Below are 19,484 nucleotides of genomic sequence, written 5' to 3' on the forward strand. Positions count from 1 at the left end.
GCGCCCGCCACCACGCCCGGCTAATTTTTTTTTTTGTATTTTTAGTAGAGACGGGGTTTCACCATGGTCTCGATCTCCTGACCTCGTGATCCGCCCGCCTCGGCCTCCCAAAGTGCTGGGATTACAAGCGTGAGCCACCGCGCCCGGCCAGAGAGGATTATAAATAATTATATCATGTTCTAGTTTTTATCACATTATACCGATTTTCTAAGTTAATTTTTATTTTCTCTTAATTTAAAAATATTTAATTTTTTAGTTTTTTTATTTCAACTTTTAAAATTGTAATTAAAAGTTTAAAAAAATCTCAGTTTTTTCAGACTTGATCATTATATTCTGAGAACTCTGAAAGTCCAAAAATGTTACTAAAATTTGAGAATAAATTTTATGAGATATTCATTCATAGAAATCTGCTTTGACGCAAATGAAACTTAAGAGCACTTAGCTCCCTGTGGTGAGGGGAGGGGTCCACAGAGCTTACCATATGTGGTTTAGCTTCTCTGTCTACCAACTGCAATGCTTCAACACCAGCCGTCGCCCTGTAATTCTCAATGTTCTGCTGAATTTCCATGTGCTCAGGGTTAGCCACGAAAAATGTGTGAGCTGCTTCCACTGCTTTTTCGAGCTGGTTAAGCTAAAGAGAAAAAAAAAAATGACCAAATGAAGGCAAATATTTCCAAATCACACTCAGAGAAATACAAAGATCAATCCAAAATCTCACAGTTTAAGAATGAAACTAGGAGCCTTGGGTTTTTTTTTTTTTTTTTTTTTTTATGAGACAGGCAATAAAAACAAAATAAATGGGATTATAACAAAGTAAAAAACTTCTGCACAGCAAAGAAAGCAATCAACAGGTGAAGATACAACCTACAGAATGCAAGAAAATACTTGTACGCTATATATCCATATCCAAAAGGGGTTAATATCTAGGATATATAAGACATATAAAAAGCTCAAAAAACTCAATAGCAAGAAAAAAATATTTAAAAATGGGCAAAAGATCTGAAATGACATTTCTCAAAAGAAGATATACAATTGGCCAACAGGTGTGTGAAAAAATGCTCCACGTCACTAACCACCAGGGAAAAGCAACTCAAACCCACAATGAAATACAACTTCATTCCAGTTAGAATGGCTATTAACAAAAAGGTAAAAGATAACAAGTGTTGACAAGGAAGTGGAGAAAAGGGCACCTTTATACACTGTTGGGAGGAATATAAATTAGCAAGACCTTTATGGAAAACAGTATGGAGTTTTCTCAAAAAATTAAAAGTAGAACTACCATATGATCCAGCAATCTCACTGCTGGGTATATATCCAAAGGAAATGAAGTCAGTATGTTGAAGCTATATCTGTACTCCCGTGTTTATTGCAGCACTATTCACAATAGCCAGGCCATGAAATCAACCTAAGTGCCCATCAGCAGATGAATGAATAAAGAAAATATGGTACATATACACAACGAAATATTATTCAGCCGTAAAAAATAATGAAATCCCGTCATCTGCAACAACATGGATGAATCTGGAGGATATTATGTTAAGTGAAATAAGCCAGACACAGAAGGACAAACACCACATGATCTCACTCTTATATGGAATCTGAAACAGTTGATCTCATAGAAGTAGAGAGTGGAACGGTGATTGCCAGAGGCTGGGAAATGTAGGAAAGGGAGAGACAGGAAGAGGTTGGTCAAAGAGTACAAAGTTACAGTAAAAGAAGAAGAATCATTTCTGCTGTTCTATTGCACAGTAGGATAACAATAGTTAACAATTATGTATTGTATATTTCAGAATAGCTAGAAGAAAACATTTTTAATGATGTCATCAAAATAAATGATACGTGTTTTCAGCAACAGATTTGCTGATTACCCTGATTTAATCATCATACAATGAATACACACATGGAAACATCACACTGTACCCATAATTATGTATACTTATTATGTGTCAATTAAAAATAAGACAAAACTTTTAAAAAAATTAAAAGGATAAATTATTCCAATGCATAAAGATGCTAAGGACAGCACATAAAATGCTTTACCACATGGCTTTGAGATATTTGATTCCAAACTTACAAATTTGATTCTCATTAATATTTGATTCTCATTAATAAAAAAGAATTTTGAACAACCACGACACAGACACTGCCAACTGTCTCCTAAATCACTTAATACAATGATCTCCATGTAACAAGCAATGATTTTTTTTTAAATGGAATTAATTTACCCATTTTAACACATTTTTAAAAATTATTTTTAAGACGGAGTCTCGATCTGTTGCCAGGCTGGAGTGCAATGGCGCGATCTCAGCTCACTGCAATCTCTGCCTCCAGGGTTCAAGCGATTCTCCTGCCTTATCCTCCCGAGTAGCTGGGACTACGGGCACGCGCCACCACACCCAGCTAATTTTTGTATTTTTAGTAGAGATGGGGTTTCACCATGTTGGCCAGGATGGCTTCGATCTCCTGACCTCATAATCCGCCCACTTCACATGTTTACATATGCTTTAGTCATGGAGAATTTCAATAGACAGATCCATTTACCTCACATCAGAAAAATAAAAATTCACATTAGTTATCTTTTTCATGGTGGAACCTAAAATATGCTCAATCCATTTTAAAGTGTGAAGAAATGAAAACTAATTGTTGTTGAACAAAATAAAATCACAGAATGGCATGTAAGATTCAACTGCATCTGCTTTTGACAATTTTGCCACTCAATTATTAAAAACTAGTAGTAGACTCACAAGTGCCCAGTCCCTGCAGTCTTGTGAAATATAAAGAATCAACTCTTAACACAAAAACATAAACTGCCCTGTTTTAAGACATGACATCCCATAATAGTAAAGCTTTCCCTTTTCAAATCTAGTTTGCATATTTTTAGCTATGGACTTTCCTTCCATTAAATCTTGCCTGAAATGAGCTCTCCCTGCCACTTTTACCTTTGTCCTCAATTCTGTGCACTCAGAATTATTTTGACTGTCAAAATTACTAGTTTTGGATTTCATCTTTCTCAACTTTAATTTTCTCAATCTCTTACATATCAATACAGATAAAAATTGTATGCATCTACATAGTAATAACTATATAGGTATAAAGAATGGGTTCAAAATTGTGTGTGGTTTGCATTTATTGGCCAAGTGAACCTGGAAAAAGTTGTTTAAACATTGGTGCTTTAATTTTCCCTAAAGAAAAAATGCTCAAAAGAACTATATACCATCATTTACTGTGGAGGATTTTGGAAGGATTCAACTGTGAAATACATATGAATGTGTTCAGCAGTCACTAGAGCACTAGAAAAAGATAAATAATAGCATACAATATATAAATGATCTGTTTCGAGGATGTGAATATGCTCCCATTAATGAAGAGTAGAGTTTATAGCTCCCATGAACACATAATTTAAGAGGATAGAGTAGGTGATTCTGGTTGGTGAAAATTTTCTCTGGGTAATAGCCAATCTACAAGCTATGAGTAAAACAGGTTAGCACTGACATACTCTGATTCTACAGCACTAGGTGTTAAAGTTAATGGAACACAAATAAATACTTATGTTCTTAATTTTCCTACTTTATGCTTTGGCTCAGGATATTCCACTGACTTAGAGAACCTTTGTCCCTCTGTCTTTTCTTACTGAAATATGTCATGTCCTATAAGGCCAAACTTAAATCCTGCCTTCTCTAAGAGACCCTTTCCCATTCCTGTAGCCATAGTTAGGCACCACAATATAATCTCAACCCTGTTCCTTTATTGGTGCTTACTATTCTGTACCTTATATATGCATCAGTATATCTGGTTCTCCCATTAGAATTTTCTGTGGATATGGATCACATGGTATACTAATCTTTTTATTTTCTACCTCCTTTACATACAGAGTATATCTATGATATGTCTTAGAAAAGAGAAAAAAACTGGCCGGGCGCGGTGGCTCACGCCTGTAATCCCAGCACTTTGGGAGGCCGAGGCAGGCGGATCACGAGGTCAGGAGATCAAGACCATCCTGGCTAACACAGTGAAACCCCGTCTCTACTAAACATACAAAAAATTAGCCGGGCGAGGTGGCGGGCGTCTGTAGTCCCAGCTACTCGGGAGGCTGAGGCAGGAGAATGGCGTGAACCCCAGGGGGCGGAGCCTGCAGTGAGCCGAAATCGTGCCACTGCACTCTAGCCTGGGCTACAGCAAGACTCCGTCTCAAAAAAAAAAAAAAAAAAATAGAAAAAAACTTATAAGAAGTAAATCTTTTATACATAAGTTCAAAGGTATTTACATGTGAATATGCTTCATAAATTATAAGGCAGTGGTCCCCAACCTTTTTGGCACCAGGGTCCAGTTTCGTGGAAGACAATTTTTCCATGGATGGGGTGCAGGGATAGTTTCAGAATTAAACTGTTCCACCTAAGATCATCACACAAGATTCGTATAAGGAGCATGCAACCTAGATCCCTCACTTGCACTCTTCACTAGAGGGTCGGTGCCCCTATGAGAACCTAAGACCTCCACTGATCTGACAGGAGACAGAGCTCAGGTGGTAAGGTTCACCTTCTGCTGTGAAGCCCTGCTCCTAACAGGACTGTACTGATCCATGGCCCAGGGGTTGGGGACCCCTGCTATAAGGTACTAAAAGTTTGTACATTTAATAAAAACTTCTCTGAAATCATCATTCATATTGAGAGCTTCCAATGTGGTTACCACGATGAATGTGATTCAGTAGCTCTTGAAATCAGTCAATGTCGACAAACTGGGTCCTTTTCTCAAATTTGACATTTTGCTTATTTGGTGCTTTCTTCCTTTATAGTCCACAATTGAAGATACTACAATCTATAAAAAAAGATTCCATGACTTAAGGCTGAACCGTAAAACTTCATGAACTGGCCCTGGCTTTTAAATTATTGTGAACCAGTTTAGGAAACCAGAATTTGCTGCCAGGGTCTATAAAATAAACCACTGTTTTAACTGGAAGCTTGATATCTCTGTCTTCCATTTTATAAATTAAATACACACATCCAAAATGGTAAGAAAAGTCCACATAAACATGCGCATGCTACATATAATGTCATATGATTGGATGGAGGTTATTACAAGGCATAGTCAGTACTAGGTTTCAGCTAAGGAAGGACCTTCCCACTCCTCCAGTGAAACAAACCAACAGCACACTACAGTTAAAGGCTCCAAACTGGACTTCCTTTAAGACCTAATTAAAACAAACCACAGGAGCGAGTAAGTCTAATATGGGGGTAACTCTATGCATTAGAAAAATAAATTGTGAAATAAAGAACAATGGAGAAAAGGGGAATAATCTGACATGAAGATGGTACGGACTTTTAGGGGAGGCCACTGAGATGTCAGAAATACTGGTAAAAATGCCTTCAAGAAGCTTCGGGCCATTTCCTCTCCAGCTGTGAAGAACTAAGGCAAACATTTTCTCTTGCCAGCCCAGAAGCATGACTACGTGGTAGTCACACTGTACGGAAAAAGAAATGAACATTGACCATATCAACAGCCTGCTGACGTTCAGAAGTTACACTGTCCTTGAACCTGTGACTGAATGAGGCTCTTCTGACACAGAAAGAGCTTTCCATAGCTAGTAATAAAGGAGGGATTGCTAAAGCACGCATTGACTATTCAAAAATCTCCAGTAGCCATCCATTGACCAGAAAACAGATTTCAGACACTCCACACCATGACACTCAAGAACTCTGGGATTTGGCTCTGGTTTTCCTAGCATCACTTCTTCCTCTCTGCCATTATACCAACTCTTTCCAGAGAAACTGAACTTCTCTAAGTTTTATAACTTACCACCCGCCTATTCAAGAACACACACATAGGTCCAATTCTCCAGTCATGCCCCAATTCATTAGTTCACCCACCTACTTATTCAGTAAATATTTATTTTGCACCAACTCTGTATCAGACACTAAACAGAATACCTACGTGGTCAAGACAGACAAAGGCCCTGCTTTCTATAACAAATGTTGACATTCTCATGGAAGGGGACAAATCCCAAGTAAATACATAAGTAATGAAAGTAATTTCAGATTGTATTAAGTGCTATGAAGAAATAATGAACAAAGTCGTGAGCACTGGCTGGGACTGGGCTAGAAGGAGAACTCTTTTAGATTCATTCATCAAAGAAGACCTCTCTTCAATGTAATTTTTGAGCTGAGATCTAAAAGTTGAGAAGCCAGGCATGAACTGAACAAAAGGAAGGGCATTCCAGGCCAAAGAAAGTCAAGTGAAAGGTGCCTGAAGTGGAAAAAGGCTTGATGTGTTTTCAAAGCAGAGCAGAGATCAAGGAGGGAGACTTTAGAAGTTAGAGAAGGACGGATCATTTGTATAGGCTATGGTAGAGTTTAAATGTCATTCTAAGTGCACAAGGAAACAGTAAAGAATGTTAAGGAGGGATATAATCAGATCTGATACACATTTTAAAATGATAATTCAAACTTCCTTGTGGAAAACAGATCTTCCTAGCGGGCAGAAGGGCACTGCAGTAATCAGTCAGAGATGATGCTTTTACTTTGCAAAATAATGCGGCACGGCGTAAGTCAGTTGCCTGTTTTACTTTCCTTCCGTTCCCTGCCTCCATTCCTTTCTCTTCCTCTCTATTTTGCCCATCCTTGCTATAACAATGTTTCTCAATTCAGAAGGCAAAAACATAACACAAAAGGAAACACTTCCAAAATTTCCAAACATTTTGTATGGAAAATATGTAAGTTCCCTATTTTCTGAATTAGGATATGTAGCTCAAATATTTTGAATATGAAATGAAGCACAGCTTGTAAGGCACGTGCAACAAAGAATGGGGGCTAATAATTCTAAAGCATATTGAAACATGGAAAGACCACTGTGTACTTCTAAAATAGAATATTTGGCAGCACTTTTTACTCTTTTGAAGGTTTTTTGTACAGAGTAAAACATCAAGCCTAAAATAAGTAATTTCCATTATTCTCAAACATCAACATTTTCAATAAATGAATGAATTCTTTTTCTACTTTCGTCAGCCTTACTTTGGGAATTTATGCATTACATGTTAATGAAGTGCTATAGTTTTTGCCTTGGTCTTTTTACTTAAATTTCACAATATAGTAACTTTAGAGATTTTTAACTCCCAAGTGACAAGCATGTAAGCTGATACCGAAGACATCCTGTTTCTACGCCACAGTGCAAGTTTTAAGCTCTAGCTAGCAGCATAAGCACAACAGCTAGAGAGAAAGGAAGTCATCAAATTACAGCATGTATATCATACTAAACAACAAAATTCATCCTTTGACGAACCTGTAAGATGTGTGCGTGTATACACTCATATACATATATATGTCACAAGGCACATTTGTAGACATTTCATTACTTGCTAAAGAGTCTCCAAATTTACTCAAATTTTTGCCAACTTGAGTTAATTTTTCTTCATAGAACCAAATAAATAAATACATTTCTTACAACATGAATAATATATTAAAAGAATATTCTTAAAATGTACAAAACATCAAATTTTGAAATAAAATTTGGAAGCAGTTTGTTCAACCTACTGAATTAAACGAAATCCTGTAAATTGCAGTATTTAAATGTAAAGAGTGGGCTGTTGAATGAGAATTTAATCTTATTTTAGGAAATTCCTAAACATTTCTATATAACAAAGTCAGATTTTTGGAGTAAAATAATAGCCATATAGCAAATAACTTTGCATTTTATTTCACAATTACTGATATGTTAATACATTAACATAACCTCTAAAAAGATCCATATTTGAAATTATTTTCATAATTCAGTTATAAGAAATAACAGTTTATTTCTCTTGACAAATTTATAAACTTAATTTTTACATCCATAGAGAACCTAATATATTCTGTTGCACCTTTTGCCTTGACTACTGGGAAGCTCAGAATTGCATTCACTGTCATTTATAGTAACTATATTATGTTAGGTTTCTTTCTTTCTTTTTTTTTTTTTTTTTTTTGAGATGGAGTCTCACTCTGTTGCCAGGCTGGAGTGTAGTGGCATGGTCTCAGCTCACTGCAACCTCTTCCTCCTGGGTTCAAGCAATTCTCCTGCCTCAGCCTCCCAAGTAGCTGGGATTACAGGCACACACCACCACACCCAGCTAATTTTTGTATTTTTTGTAGAGATAGGGTTTCACCGTGTTGGCCAAGCCGGTCTTGAACTCCTGACCTTGTGATCCGCCCACCTTGGCCTACCAAAGTGCTGGGATTACAGGCGTGAGCCACCGTGCCCGGCATTATGTTGGGTTTCTAATGTGTCAAACTAAAGCTGGCGTATTTCACTTTTTTCTTTGGGTGTTTTTGTTTCCATTTCAAAAATCTAACTATACAAATAGTTGCCTTAGCAAGGAAACTCAGGGACATACAAAAGGTACAACCTATTTAAAATATATACGCCCATAGTAAGGGAAATTTTTATACAATATATTCCTTTTCTACATCTCAAGGCAGAACATTTTAAAATTTCTAGCTTTGAAGAACACATGTTAATTCACAAGTTAGGTGGCCATGCTAATGTAGAAAATGAACTTATCTTTGCATTTATGGAACGTTCCTCTAAAATATAGTCATAGGTATAAGTAACTATTTATAGTTTTCGAAATGCAATTTGGTAAGGATTAAATGGAAATGACGTTTCTAAAGAGTAACATTTCCTCTGTGGAGTAAGTTGGAAAGGAGGAATGAACATGCTTTCTTAAAGTGCTTTCTTTTGCCAAACTGCTTATGCCCTTTCCCTCAATTACTTATGGTCCTGATTCTGATTAATAGACTCCTGCTTTTCTAAACACTCTAGTGAAGTTTTAGTCTGATGTTTACATTTTACTGTTAAACACTAATGGTGAATAGCCACGGCCAAATGAGGATACTCTTAGGAGCTCAGTGAAACAACAGATTCCATCAGCTTTCTAGAAGATTTCTTATCCAAATAGAAACCATCTTTCTGGGTAAGGAAAACATTACAGTGAAGAAACAGAACTTTTAAACATACTATTTCTGATTAAAGACTATTAAAAATGAAATGCCCTTGATGTTAAAAAAAAAAAAAAAAACTAAGTATTAGCCAGAAATAAGTGTGTGCTTTGAATTAGACAGAATCGCTCAAGTCATCTGTGTATTGTCTAACTTCCTACCAAGGGAACAGCCAAAACTTGAATGGCTGCTGGGTAAGAAGGAGAGCACATTATCTTAGTGATGGAATGTAGACAAGTCGTCTCTGCCTCGGGTCGAATGAAGTTAGTGTGCATGGTTTATTGGTATGCTACTGTTGTTTTTGGTTCTAAATGCTAGGACAGGGTAAGACTGAATAACTGGGCAGGGATCTTAACCTCTGCAGTGTTTGTCCAGCACTCTCCCTTGAGGTGTCAGATGATGACTAATGGTTACCGAAAAGCAGTGTGGGCCAAGACCTTGCTGACATTTGTTTCCTGCTACTGTTTTTGGAATCAGCTTTAATCCTTTTCAAAGTTTATTCTGAAGGTAGTTGTTATTAATTTCATACCCTAGTTTTGCCAGCATCCCATGACTATGGTAGCAGTCATTACTTTAACATCTAAAGAATCTAGTTCATGTCAGATTTTGAAAAATAAATAAATAGAAATCCAATGTCTCTCTATGTGAGTACAGAACTCTACTCCTCTTATACATGACTTCTGTATTGGTGAGCACAATCTAACTTGTGAGGTTGCTAGTAATAAAAATTGCATTTGTCATATAGTTTGTATGTTTTGTATAATTGGCAAAGCATTTTATAATATTAGTAATAAAAATAAGAGAAATAAAAATGGCCATTTATTGAGTGCCTGCCCAAGAGGACAGCTTCAAAAAGCTAGATGAGCCCTTACCTCTACTTCAGGACCAGTGCAGAAAGTGGCTGGTAATTATTGACAAGGGTACGTTATGATATAAACGATAATTTATTTATTTATTTATTTTGAGACGGAGCCTCGCTCTGTCGCCCAGGCTGGAGTGCAGTGGTGCGATCTCAGCTCACTGCAAGCTCCGCCTCCCAGGTTCACACCATTCTCCTGCCTCAGCCTCCTGAGTAGCTGGGATTACAGGCGCCCACCACCGAGCCTGGCTAATTTTTTTGTATTTTTAGTACAGACGGAGTTTCACCGTGTTAGCCAGGATGGTCTCAATCTACTCACCTCGTGATCCACCCGCCTCGGCCTCCCAAAGTGCTGGGATTACAGGCGTGAGCCACCGCGCCTGGCCACGAACAATAATTTATAGCACCAAGTCAAAACTTGTCCAGGGACAGAGTTCCCCTTAGTGAACTTTAGGGTACAAAAACAAATTTTGTTGTGATAACACTTGACTCATATTTTGCCTGGTTTTCATTATAATAAAGGGGGGAAAACGTTGTCTTTCCCTAGTGACTCAATAAAAAAAAAAAAGTTTCAGCTGGCCATCAATTTACTATAGCTAAAAGCCAGCTTCTTAATTGTTCACTACCAGTTATGTCTCTACAACCATTAGCAGCCAGATTACATTTTTTCCTCAAACTGTATGTCACAATCATTTGAATTTGTCAATTATGATAGCAAAATGGCAATTAATTATGGATTTCTGTTTCTAAGATACCTTTTTGAAAATCAGCAGTGAAATAGCTTAATGCGAGCCTGGGAATGATTTTTCTGATCTTGAGAATATGAAAAAAAGAATTTCAAAAGTTTGTTGGTGTGTCTGCAACATTGTTTTGTGAAATGACAAAGCATCAGACATAAAATGCTTGTCATAAGCAACTGGGAATCAAAGTATGGGTTTATTTAGTGTTTCTCCTGTAAGTCCACATGTTTCCTGAGTAGATTGCATGGGGGCATATAGATCAGGGAGAAGAAGTAATCATTTGGGCCCTGGCCTGTTTTAAATTGTAACAATGCTAGGATAACACGGAAAATAGCTTGGCAAATTTGATGATTTAAGGAGGGTTTTAGGGTTTAGTGAATGTACAGATAAATTCTGTCATTACAGTTTCCAACATGCTTGGTCTGCCTTCCATTTTGTGTTTATGAAACAAACTTAACATTCCACTCAAATTGCTTTCCTGTGAGCAATGCAAGAAAAGCAAACAAGTAAATCAAAAGCCTTTCCACTTGTACCTTTTTGGTATAAATACGCCACGTTCTGCTGTGAAATATAAACTCTTGCTTTTATAGGAGTGGGAAGATTTACTTCAAAAATTATTTCCAAACACTCATTTCAGCTCATGCAAAGGAATGCATCGTGGCTGCAAGCCAAGGGGAATTTTATTCCAAAGACCCCTCCTGGAGGAATCTTTAAGAGAAGACTAAGGTCTCTGCAGGTATGTAACCCATCAAGCTCACTAATGGGTACTCCTAACCTGACAGGCCACATGCTCTTACTAAAGAGATGGTTTTGATGATAGAGTTCTTTCATTTCAATGTTTCATAAATTCCTCTGGCATCACACCTGCACTTTTATAAGTATCCAGCCACAGCAATAACCTTCAGGCTGTACAGTATATGAAATATCCCTACCATATATACAGGTTAAATATAAACTCAAACATTTTCTTTGTACCTCAGCCAAGAGAGTATATTAGAAAGAAAGTTCTAGACCATGTAAATTCTAGAGAGAGCTAAAGTTTGGGAGAGATCTGCTTACTGACTAAACATATCGAGTAGCATCAATTCTGTTATTTTTGTGGCACTTGCATTGATCTTATAAATACTAATTGCAATTAAGTCTACAGAAGACTAGGGCTGGATAGACGATATCATATAGTCCCACTGTTTCATTTTACAGGTGGATAAAGAACCTGCCTAGAATATTAGCAGCAGAAGTATAATTAGAAGCTACGTCTTTGATTAAAACGAACATTCACAAATAAAGACACTTGGGATTTTAGTCACCACTATTTCAAAGTAGAGGTGAGTTTGTGCATGTCTTGTTTATGTAACAGGTTTGCCGGTCACTTCAGTCATAGAAAGAACTATGATAGATGACAAGTGTCTGAGGATACAAAATAAATGTGACAGGATCCTAATCTTTTATTAAATATAGCCCAGTTAGGACAAGAAGACATACACAGACTTGATATCAAGAACTGTGAATTTACAAGCTTTTAGGGCAGAGTGGGTGGGTGGCAGGCTACATAATCCTGTAAAAATTAGGAGAAATGTGAAATCACAGTAACCTGGAAGGTTCAGGAAAGGCCTGAGAAGGTTGGACTGAGGGTCTTGAAAAACAGAAAACATGTGGATGTCCCAGCTGCAGAATAGCATGAAAATGTTACAGTAGAAATGTCTCAGATGTGTTTATAAGATAGTGTTTTGGATAACGTGGCTCATATGGAAGGTTTTGATTCCAGAGTAATGGAAAACAAGGTGGAACAGGACTGGATTATGGGGATCTTTGATACTAAGGTGAGTTGTTTTGATTTTTATTCCTAGAAAAGGGGAAACAGATAGATGTATCTATGTGTCATCTATATGTGCATGTTTGTGAATGTAGTCATAAAAATCTATCTCTCTCATTCCAAAAAGGGCTGTGAAAAGTAAAAACTAAAATATGTGAAGTAAATTTTCACTTATTGGCAGGGAGAACTTCCTCATTGGCAGGGAGGAGAGTGTAAGACTGGAGGCCTATGATAAACTTGATAATATCCTTTTAGTTGTGGAAATATTAGCCTGGTTGTTGTAGGACTAAGTGAGAGTAAAGGGATACTGGAGAAGAGGCAAAATTTTGGGGAAACCATTGTACTTCTCTTTCTCATATAACAGAGAAGAAGTAAGTTGGTCAAAGGGAAATGCAAAGTTAAAGGCATTCTTAAAATTTCAAAACTAGTTAACTTGGAATATGGTGGTAATAGCAATGGAATAGTATTTTTTAGGTGGCTACAAATTTTGGTTGTGGGTTGGAGAAATTTTTCATTTCACTTTGAGCTAGTTTGTGTTTGATATAATGAAAAGGCATCCAAATAAGTACATCTTCTTAGTAGTCAAGAACCTTGACAAGAGATCTGATCAACCAAATATTGAGCAAAGTCTTCACTTGAGACACGTTTGAGGTCTTTTCGCAGAGAGAAAGCCAGAGAGAAGAGTTTTCTAAATGAAGGAGCAATCTATTATTATAAATAAGTTAGAGCAACCAAGAAGGACAGAAAAAAAAAGGTTTATTTTGATGTTTAGTCAGCCCTTACCTTGCTAAGAAATGTACTGCCCTAGATGTTCATAAGACTTATAAAAATGCTTTTATAATTAACAAAGGGTAAGATGAACTGTAGTAAGAGTTAAACACACTTCTTTAGGATACAGCGTTCATATTTTTTTTAATGTACTACTGTAACAGTTAATCTCTGTAAATGGGACATTGTATTTCATATTTTTCAATGTATTTCACATTTTTCAAACTCTTTTGGCCAAAAACCTTCTAGTCTGCTTCAGAGTGGCTCAAAAAACTAATCAGCTGCCTGAGATTCTATTTGTTGACATATATATATGGTAAACTTCAGTAACGTTGATGAATGACTTGAATTATTAAATAATGACCTAAGTGATCCCAGAATCCCGAATGCAGATATTGAAATAGCTCTTCATCTGCTGTGACATCTGCTTCCCTAATATACTTACACGAATAAGATAAGTATAGAGTGAAAAAGTGTTCTTCTCAGGGTCACGTGGGTTCTGACAGAAGAGCTGAAACCTGATCTCCTAATTCCAAAGTTAATAAATTTTTTAGTATAGTTCACCGTGCCTGAGACTAAGTGGACAATCTTCCTTCTTCAGCAGGAAAATTATGAGTCTACCATTTTTAATAAGTGCATATAAAAATGTCAGGCCCAAAATGTATCTCTCCAAAAGTCGGTGGCAGACATCACTTTCTCCATGCCACCCGGAATAACGCAAATTAAAGTTGCAAAGTGACTGCTAGTAAGTATAGAAGAGAACTATAGGATTGTGTTTAATGAAGAGACTGGCTTGAATTGAACCACAGCCTAGAAAAATCATATCAAATAGACTGTGAAATTATATTCGGTGGTTAAAAAAACTGAGGGTTTCTGATTTCAATTTTGTATATACTGTGGGTTTATGTTGGCTCTCTTCCCCTTGAAATGTTATAGTGTGGCAGAGTGTAGCAGCTGCATGTTTGGCCTGCCCTAAGAAAAGACTGCCACTATGCACTTCCACATATGGAGTCCTGCTTTGTCTGCAGAGAGGACTATGAGCTTTCTATTTCTAGAGGTTCTAAAGCTCAGGCTGCTTTACTTCATCTTTCCATTCCACCCAAGCAACATTTAATGAGGGGCCTGTGCTGGGCATTGGGTAGGTGGGAACAGTGGGGAGAAATCTGAGAGAATTCCTGTGTTTTAGTAGTGAATCTGGGGGCTGGGGTGGGAAATCAGGCAAATACATCTAATTTGGGGTTAAGTAAGGGCCCTTAAGAGAAGTAAAAAGAAATTCTATAAGTATTCAAAGTAGGAGAAAGAACTTCTGAATAGATGGATCTGAAGAGTCTTCACAGGGATCTTACTACAAATATGGCATCTGTAACAGACCTTGATGGATAGATGAGATTTCAACAGACAGAGGTGCTGGGAAGGGCATTTCATCATGAGTAAGAAACAGAGGAAAAGCGTCATCTATATTTGAGAGTTAGTTTATTGGGAGTACAAGTGTTGGGAGTGGGGTTTGAAAGAGCAGAGAATACTAACATGGTAGTCTGATGCCAAAGTGGGGTGGGGTTTGAAAGTTAAGCACATATTAGGTTTTATTTTGGGGAGCACATGAAACTTGTAAAGCAATTGAGTGATTTGTAGCTCTAAAAATTTCCTTCCAGAAACATCTCCATCTGAGAGAGGAGAAAGTCTAGGTTGCTAGTTTGTTCGAGTAGCATAGGATGGTCTATGAGAGAGCTGAATTAGATCAATCTTACTGAGCAATACGTGCCAGTATACCTTACTCCTTCCAATCAGTTCTCCTCCTGGCCTGGAATGCTGAGTATTATGGAGTCAACCTGCATACTCACACTCTAACAGTTCAGTTGGTAGGCCATCCCAATAAGGTACTACACTTCCACATTTCACATTTCTGGAAGACTCACTTTCTGTTCATTTAAAACGTTTCATATCTTGAAGACTCCACAGCAAACCCAATTTTAAGCCAGAGAGAAATTTTAGCCAAGTCATTAAAATGAATACAGCCTTCCATCTGAGAGTTGCCATCTCTACTCTTTCTACCCAGAAAAACATGTGGTTTTATTATGAAATAATATAAGCAGCTTTTGTTCTTTTTTATTTGGAAACACTCCCATGAGGCACTAGAGGAAATCTCATTTGCCTCTACTTGGAGACAGTGAGGCACAGAGATTCTGTTCCACTTTCACTAATCTTTGCTCCTTGCCCCATGTGAGCAGAGGAAGTACTGTGGGAAAGGCTATATGACTTGAAACTTACTAAATTTGTGTGTCTAGGAGCTGAGGATGCTGAGACCCTATAAAAATAAAAGGAAGATGACTAGGAGCCTACGTCCTACCCTTCCAACTTCCAGCTTTAATGTAAAAAGAAGCTAATAGCAAATGCCTGGATGCAACTTGCATATTCTCAAAGAGAAGATGGTGAGTATATGTGTGTATGCCTAAAATACACAAGAGTATTCTACCTTTTAATTTACAAAGAATGTTAATACAAATAATCTTAAGTCATCATCATGTGTAGACTGGGCAGATATTAATATCCCAGTTTTGCAAATAAGAAGAATGAAGTTCAGAGAGGTCAGGTAATAATAGTTGCTACTATTATTAAACATGTAACATGCCAGAGACCTGAAATAAATGTATTACCATGTGTTTTGCACTAAATGGTGTCTCCCAAAATTCTTATGTACTAACAACTAGTATTTTAGAATATGACTGTATTTGGAGATGACACCTCTAAAGAAGAAACTGAGTTAAAATGAGGCCATAAGGGTGGGCCCTAATCCAATCTGTCTGGTGGTTTTTTTGGTTTGTTATTTGTTTGTTTTTGAGAAGAGGAGATTAGGACACAGAGAGAGACACCAGCGGAACAAGCACACACAGAGGAAACACTACGTAAAGACACAATAAGAGGGCAACAATCTGCAAGCCAAGGAGAGAGGCCACAGCAAAAACCAAACCTGACTCCTTGACTTTGGGCTTCTGGCCTCCAGAACAGTCAGAAGATAAACGTCTGTTGTTAACTTACCCAGTCTGTGGTTTTTGTGATGGCTGCCCTAGCAAACTAATATATTCTGAAAATAACAAGTTTAGCATCAATAACTTCATTTACAATTGAGAAATTCAAAAATAATAAGTAATTTAATCTGACTTCAAACTCATTTCTGTCTTACACCAGAAATCAGACCCTTAAGCTCTACTCTATCCTCCCAGCATGACCAATGACAATGCTGGCAACTAAAGTATTCTAACTTTTAATGCAGTGTTCTTTCTACAAAGGTATCAAAAAGTGACCTTGGTAGACTAATTACGACATTAAAACAGAATGGGAAACAAAGTTAAGAAAAAATATAGTTACTTGGGAGGCCGAAGCAGGCAGATCACGAGGTCAAGAGATTGAGACCATCCTGGCCAACGTGGTGAAACCCCATCTCTACTAAAAATACAAACAATTAACTGGGCATGGTGGCACGCACCTGTAGTCCCAGCTACTCGGGAGGCTGAGAGGAGAATTGCTTGAACCCAGGAGGCGGAGCTTGCAGTGAGCCGAGACTGTGCCACTGCACTCCAGCCTGGCAACAGAGCAAGACTCCATTTCCAAAAAAAAATAGAGTTTCATGCAAAAATGAAAATGTCTGCTTTTCTTTATACTTTCTCAGAATAAGACTAAACAATTCAAGGTAAATGATTTTTGTAAGCATTCTGGAGTGACACATTATGGTCCTTAAGCCTTCCATTTTGGTTTATCCTAAAAAATAAGTTTGATCAAGACCCTCTTCCTTTAAGCAACTCCATTTATTTTATTGTAAGTAAACAGTTTTCCTAATGCAGAAAGCTTCCCAGAGGGAAGATACTTTTCTGATATTATTTTGATTAGCTGGTAAAGTTACTGAAAAGTGCTGAAAACCCCAAATACCAGAGCACCCGACAGAAAGAGCTGCCTGGGGAATGTCATCTTAATTTTGTGAAGCAGATTTTTTTTTTTTTTTTTGAGACGGAGTCTCGCTCTGCCACCCAGGCTGGAGTGCACTGGCACAATCTCGGCTCACTGTAAGCTCCGCCTCCCGGGCTCACGACATTCTCCTGCTTCAGCCTCCCGAGTAGCTGGGACTACAGGTGCCCGCCACCACGCCCGGCTAACTTTTTTGTATTTTTAGTACAGACAGGGTTTCACCGTGTTAGCCAGGATGGTCTCGATCTCCTGACCTCCTGATCCGCCCGCCTCGGCCTCCCAAAGTGCTGGGATTACAGGCGTGAGCCACCGCGCCCAGCCTGTGAAGCAGATTTTTTAAGACTCCAGATAAACTATGGTCTGATTAAATTAAAAGCAAAATTTCTAACGGGCATAGATTAACTTACAACACAATCACATGGTAGAATATTATGTGCCCACTGAGAATAATTAGAATGCAAACATGCTCATGATATACTCTCAAATGAAAAAAGCAGATTGTATGACACTCTGGATAATATGATTCTACTCATGTAATATAAATTCATTAGAAAAATGTTATACATCAAATGTTAACGGTCATGATACCCACGTGGAGAAACGAGACCTAATAATTGACTATTTCTAATTTTTTTCTTGTTTTCTAATTTTAAAAACAAATATGTGTGGTATATGAAGAAACAGGAATGGAAGTAGAATGAGAAAGGAAGCAAAGGTAGAGCTTAATCATGATTTCCTAAATAAATATTTCAAGCATGAAAGGGCTTCATCTTAAAATTGGGACAAATTATGCCACCAGTCAATTTAATTTATATAGTTTATATAAGACAAGTGAAATTCCAAAAAGGTGTGTGCCTGTGTGTAGGTAAAGGTGTGTGTGTATGTGTGTGTGTGTGTGTGTGTGTGTGTGTGTGTGTGTGTGTGTGTGGTGGGGGGTGGGGGGCATATTTAAATGTACAAAGGAAAACAGCTGTAGGAAATTTTCTTGTGAATTCCTGCTCTCCTTAATCTATTTACCACACTGCAGCCAAAGTGATCTTTCTAAAATGCAAATCTGATCTTATCCCTCTCCGATTTAAAACTTCCAAAGCCTCCCCACTGGTCTAAGGATAAAGTTCAAATTCCTAAACATGACTCACAAGCTCTTGCCTGACTGCTCCTGGTTTACCTGCCCAGACTTAAATCTCATTATTCTCTGCTGTTTTCTAAAATATGGTCCTGATGAATTTTGTCTCAGTTCCACTCAGTCTCCCCTCTGGGTTCGTAGTGTTCCTCTTCTTGGGAAATTCTCCTTCCAAATCTTTGATTATTTGTCACTCGTCTGTAGTGGCTAGCTTAAATATCATTTCCTCTGCTACGTCTTCCATGAACAACTAAATCCTATATGATCCCATCCACTTCTGGACTTCCCCTCATGGTGCCTCTCTGGCAGTATTATAATCATCCACTGCTATGTCTGTATTCCCCCCAGTGGCTCTCTGGGGGCAGAGTTCTGAACACACTGTTTACCAGTATACAGAAGATTAAGAGATTTTGTAAGTCAAAATAAAAACTCATTTGTATAAAAAACAGAACTAGTTTCTCTCTTTAAACTTGAAAGTCTGCTTAGCTCATAAAAAGCTGTGTCTCTGTGTGTCTCTGATTGATTGTTGTATTCCCAGTGACTAACTCTTCTTGGCACACCTTGGGCTCTCAATAAGGACTGTAAGAAAAGCTGTTCATATGGTCATTCACTCATCACTGATTGAGAGCCCTGGATGGGCTACTGTGGGCTACTTACCAACTATGCATGATAGGCACACAGGGCATGGGTGTGCTCTTCAACATATATCGATATGAATATAATAAGAGATTATAGCATTGGGAGAGCTACACAGTAAATAAACATGACAATTATCAGGTAGTGAGTCAAGTGCAAAGGAGAATGATGTGAGAACACATAGAAAGGACACCTAACTCAATTTATTATACCACCAAGTTTTAAAAATTATGGCAGCTGGTTATAAACTATAGCAGTCTCCTGATAACTGGTTTTCAAAAGAAGTTTAGTTAAACTGGAACTAGTCAGTTATTCTTTAGAATTTGTTAAAAACAGAAATAAACCAATGACAGTTGAAGATCTGTTAGCAAACTTTGATAAGCTGAAAGGCATTTACTAAAAAGGTGCAGAATTCAGTCAGCTACTGGATGATGGACACATCTGTGGAAGGACAAGTGGATCTGTCTTCCTGCCACATAGGACAGGGCAAGGGTGAGACATGTAAGAAGAGAAAAATAGACAAATAAAAATCTGTAAATTCCAAAGAGAAAACAGATTTTCCTTGTAAATATTTTCCCTTAGGACTTTTAACATCCTTTAGGGAAATGGTGATTTTAACAAC

At 37.6% G+C, this 19,484-nt stretch overlaps 1 protein-coding gene across 1 annotated transcript in view; it reads right to left on the reverse strand.

Moving 5' to 3' along the window:
- The window catches only part of P3H2 (prolyl 3-hydroxylase 2), a 169,239-nt gene that overhangs the window by 38,611 nt on the left and 111,144 nt on the right, over nt 1–19,484 (reverse strand). Inside the window, exon 2 of the mRNA XM_032171904.2 lies at nt 479–631. Coding sequence (XP_032027795.1) covers nt 479–631 — 153 coding nt within the window. The remainder of the gene's footprint in view (nt 1–478; nt 632–19,484) is intronic.

Source organism: Hylobates moloch, unplaced genomic scaffold (assembly GCF_009828535.3).
Source record: "Hylobates moloch isolate HMO894 unplaced genomic scaffold, HMol_V3 SCAFFOLD_13, whole genome shotgun sequence".
NCBI lineage: Eukaryota > Metazoa > Chordata > Mammalia > Primates > Hylobatidae > Hylobates > Hylobates moloch.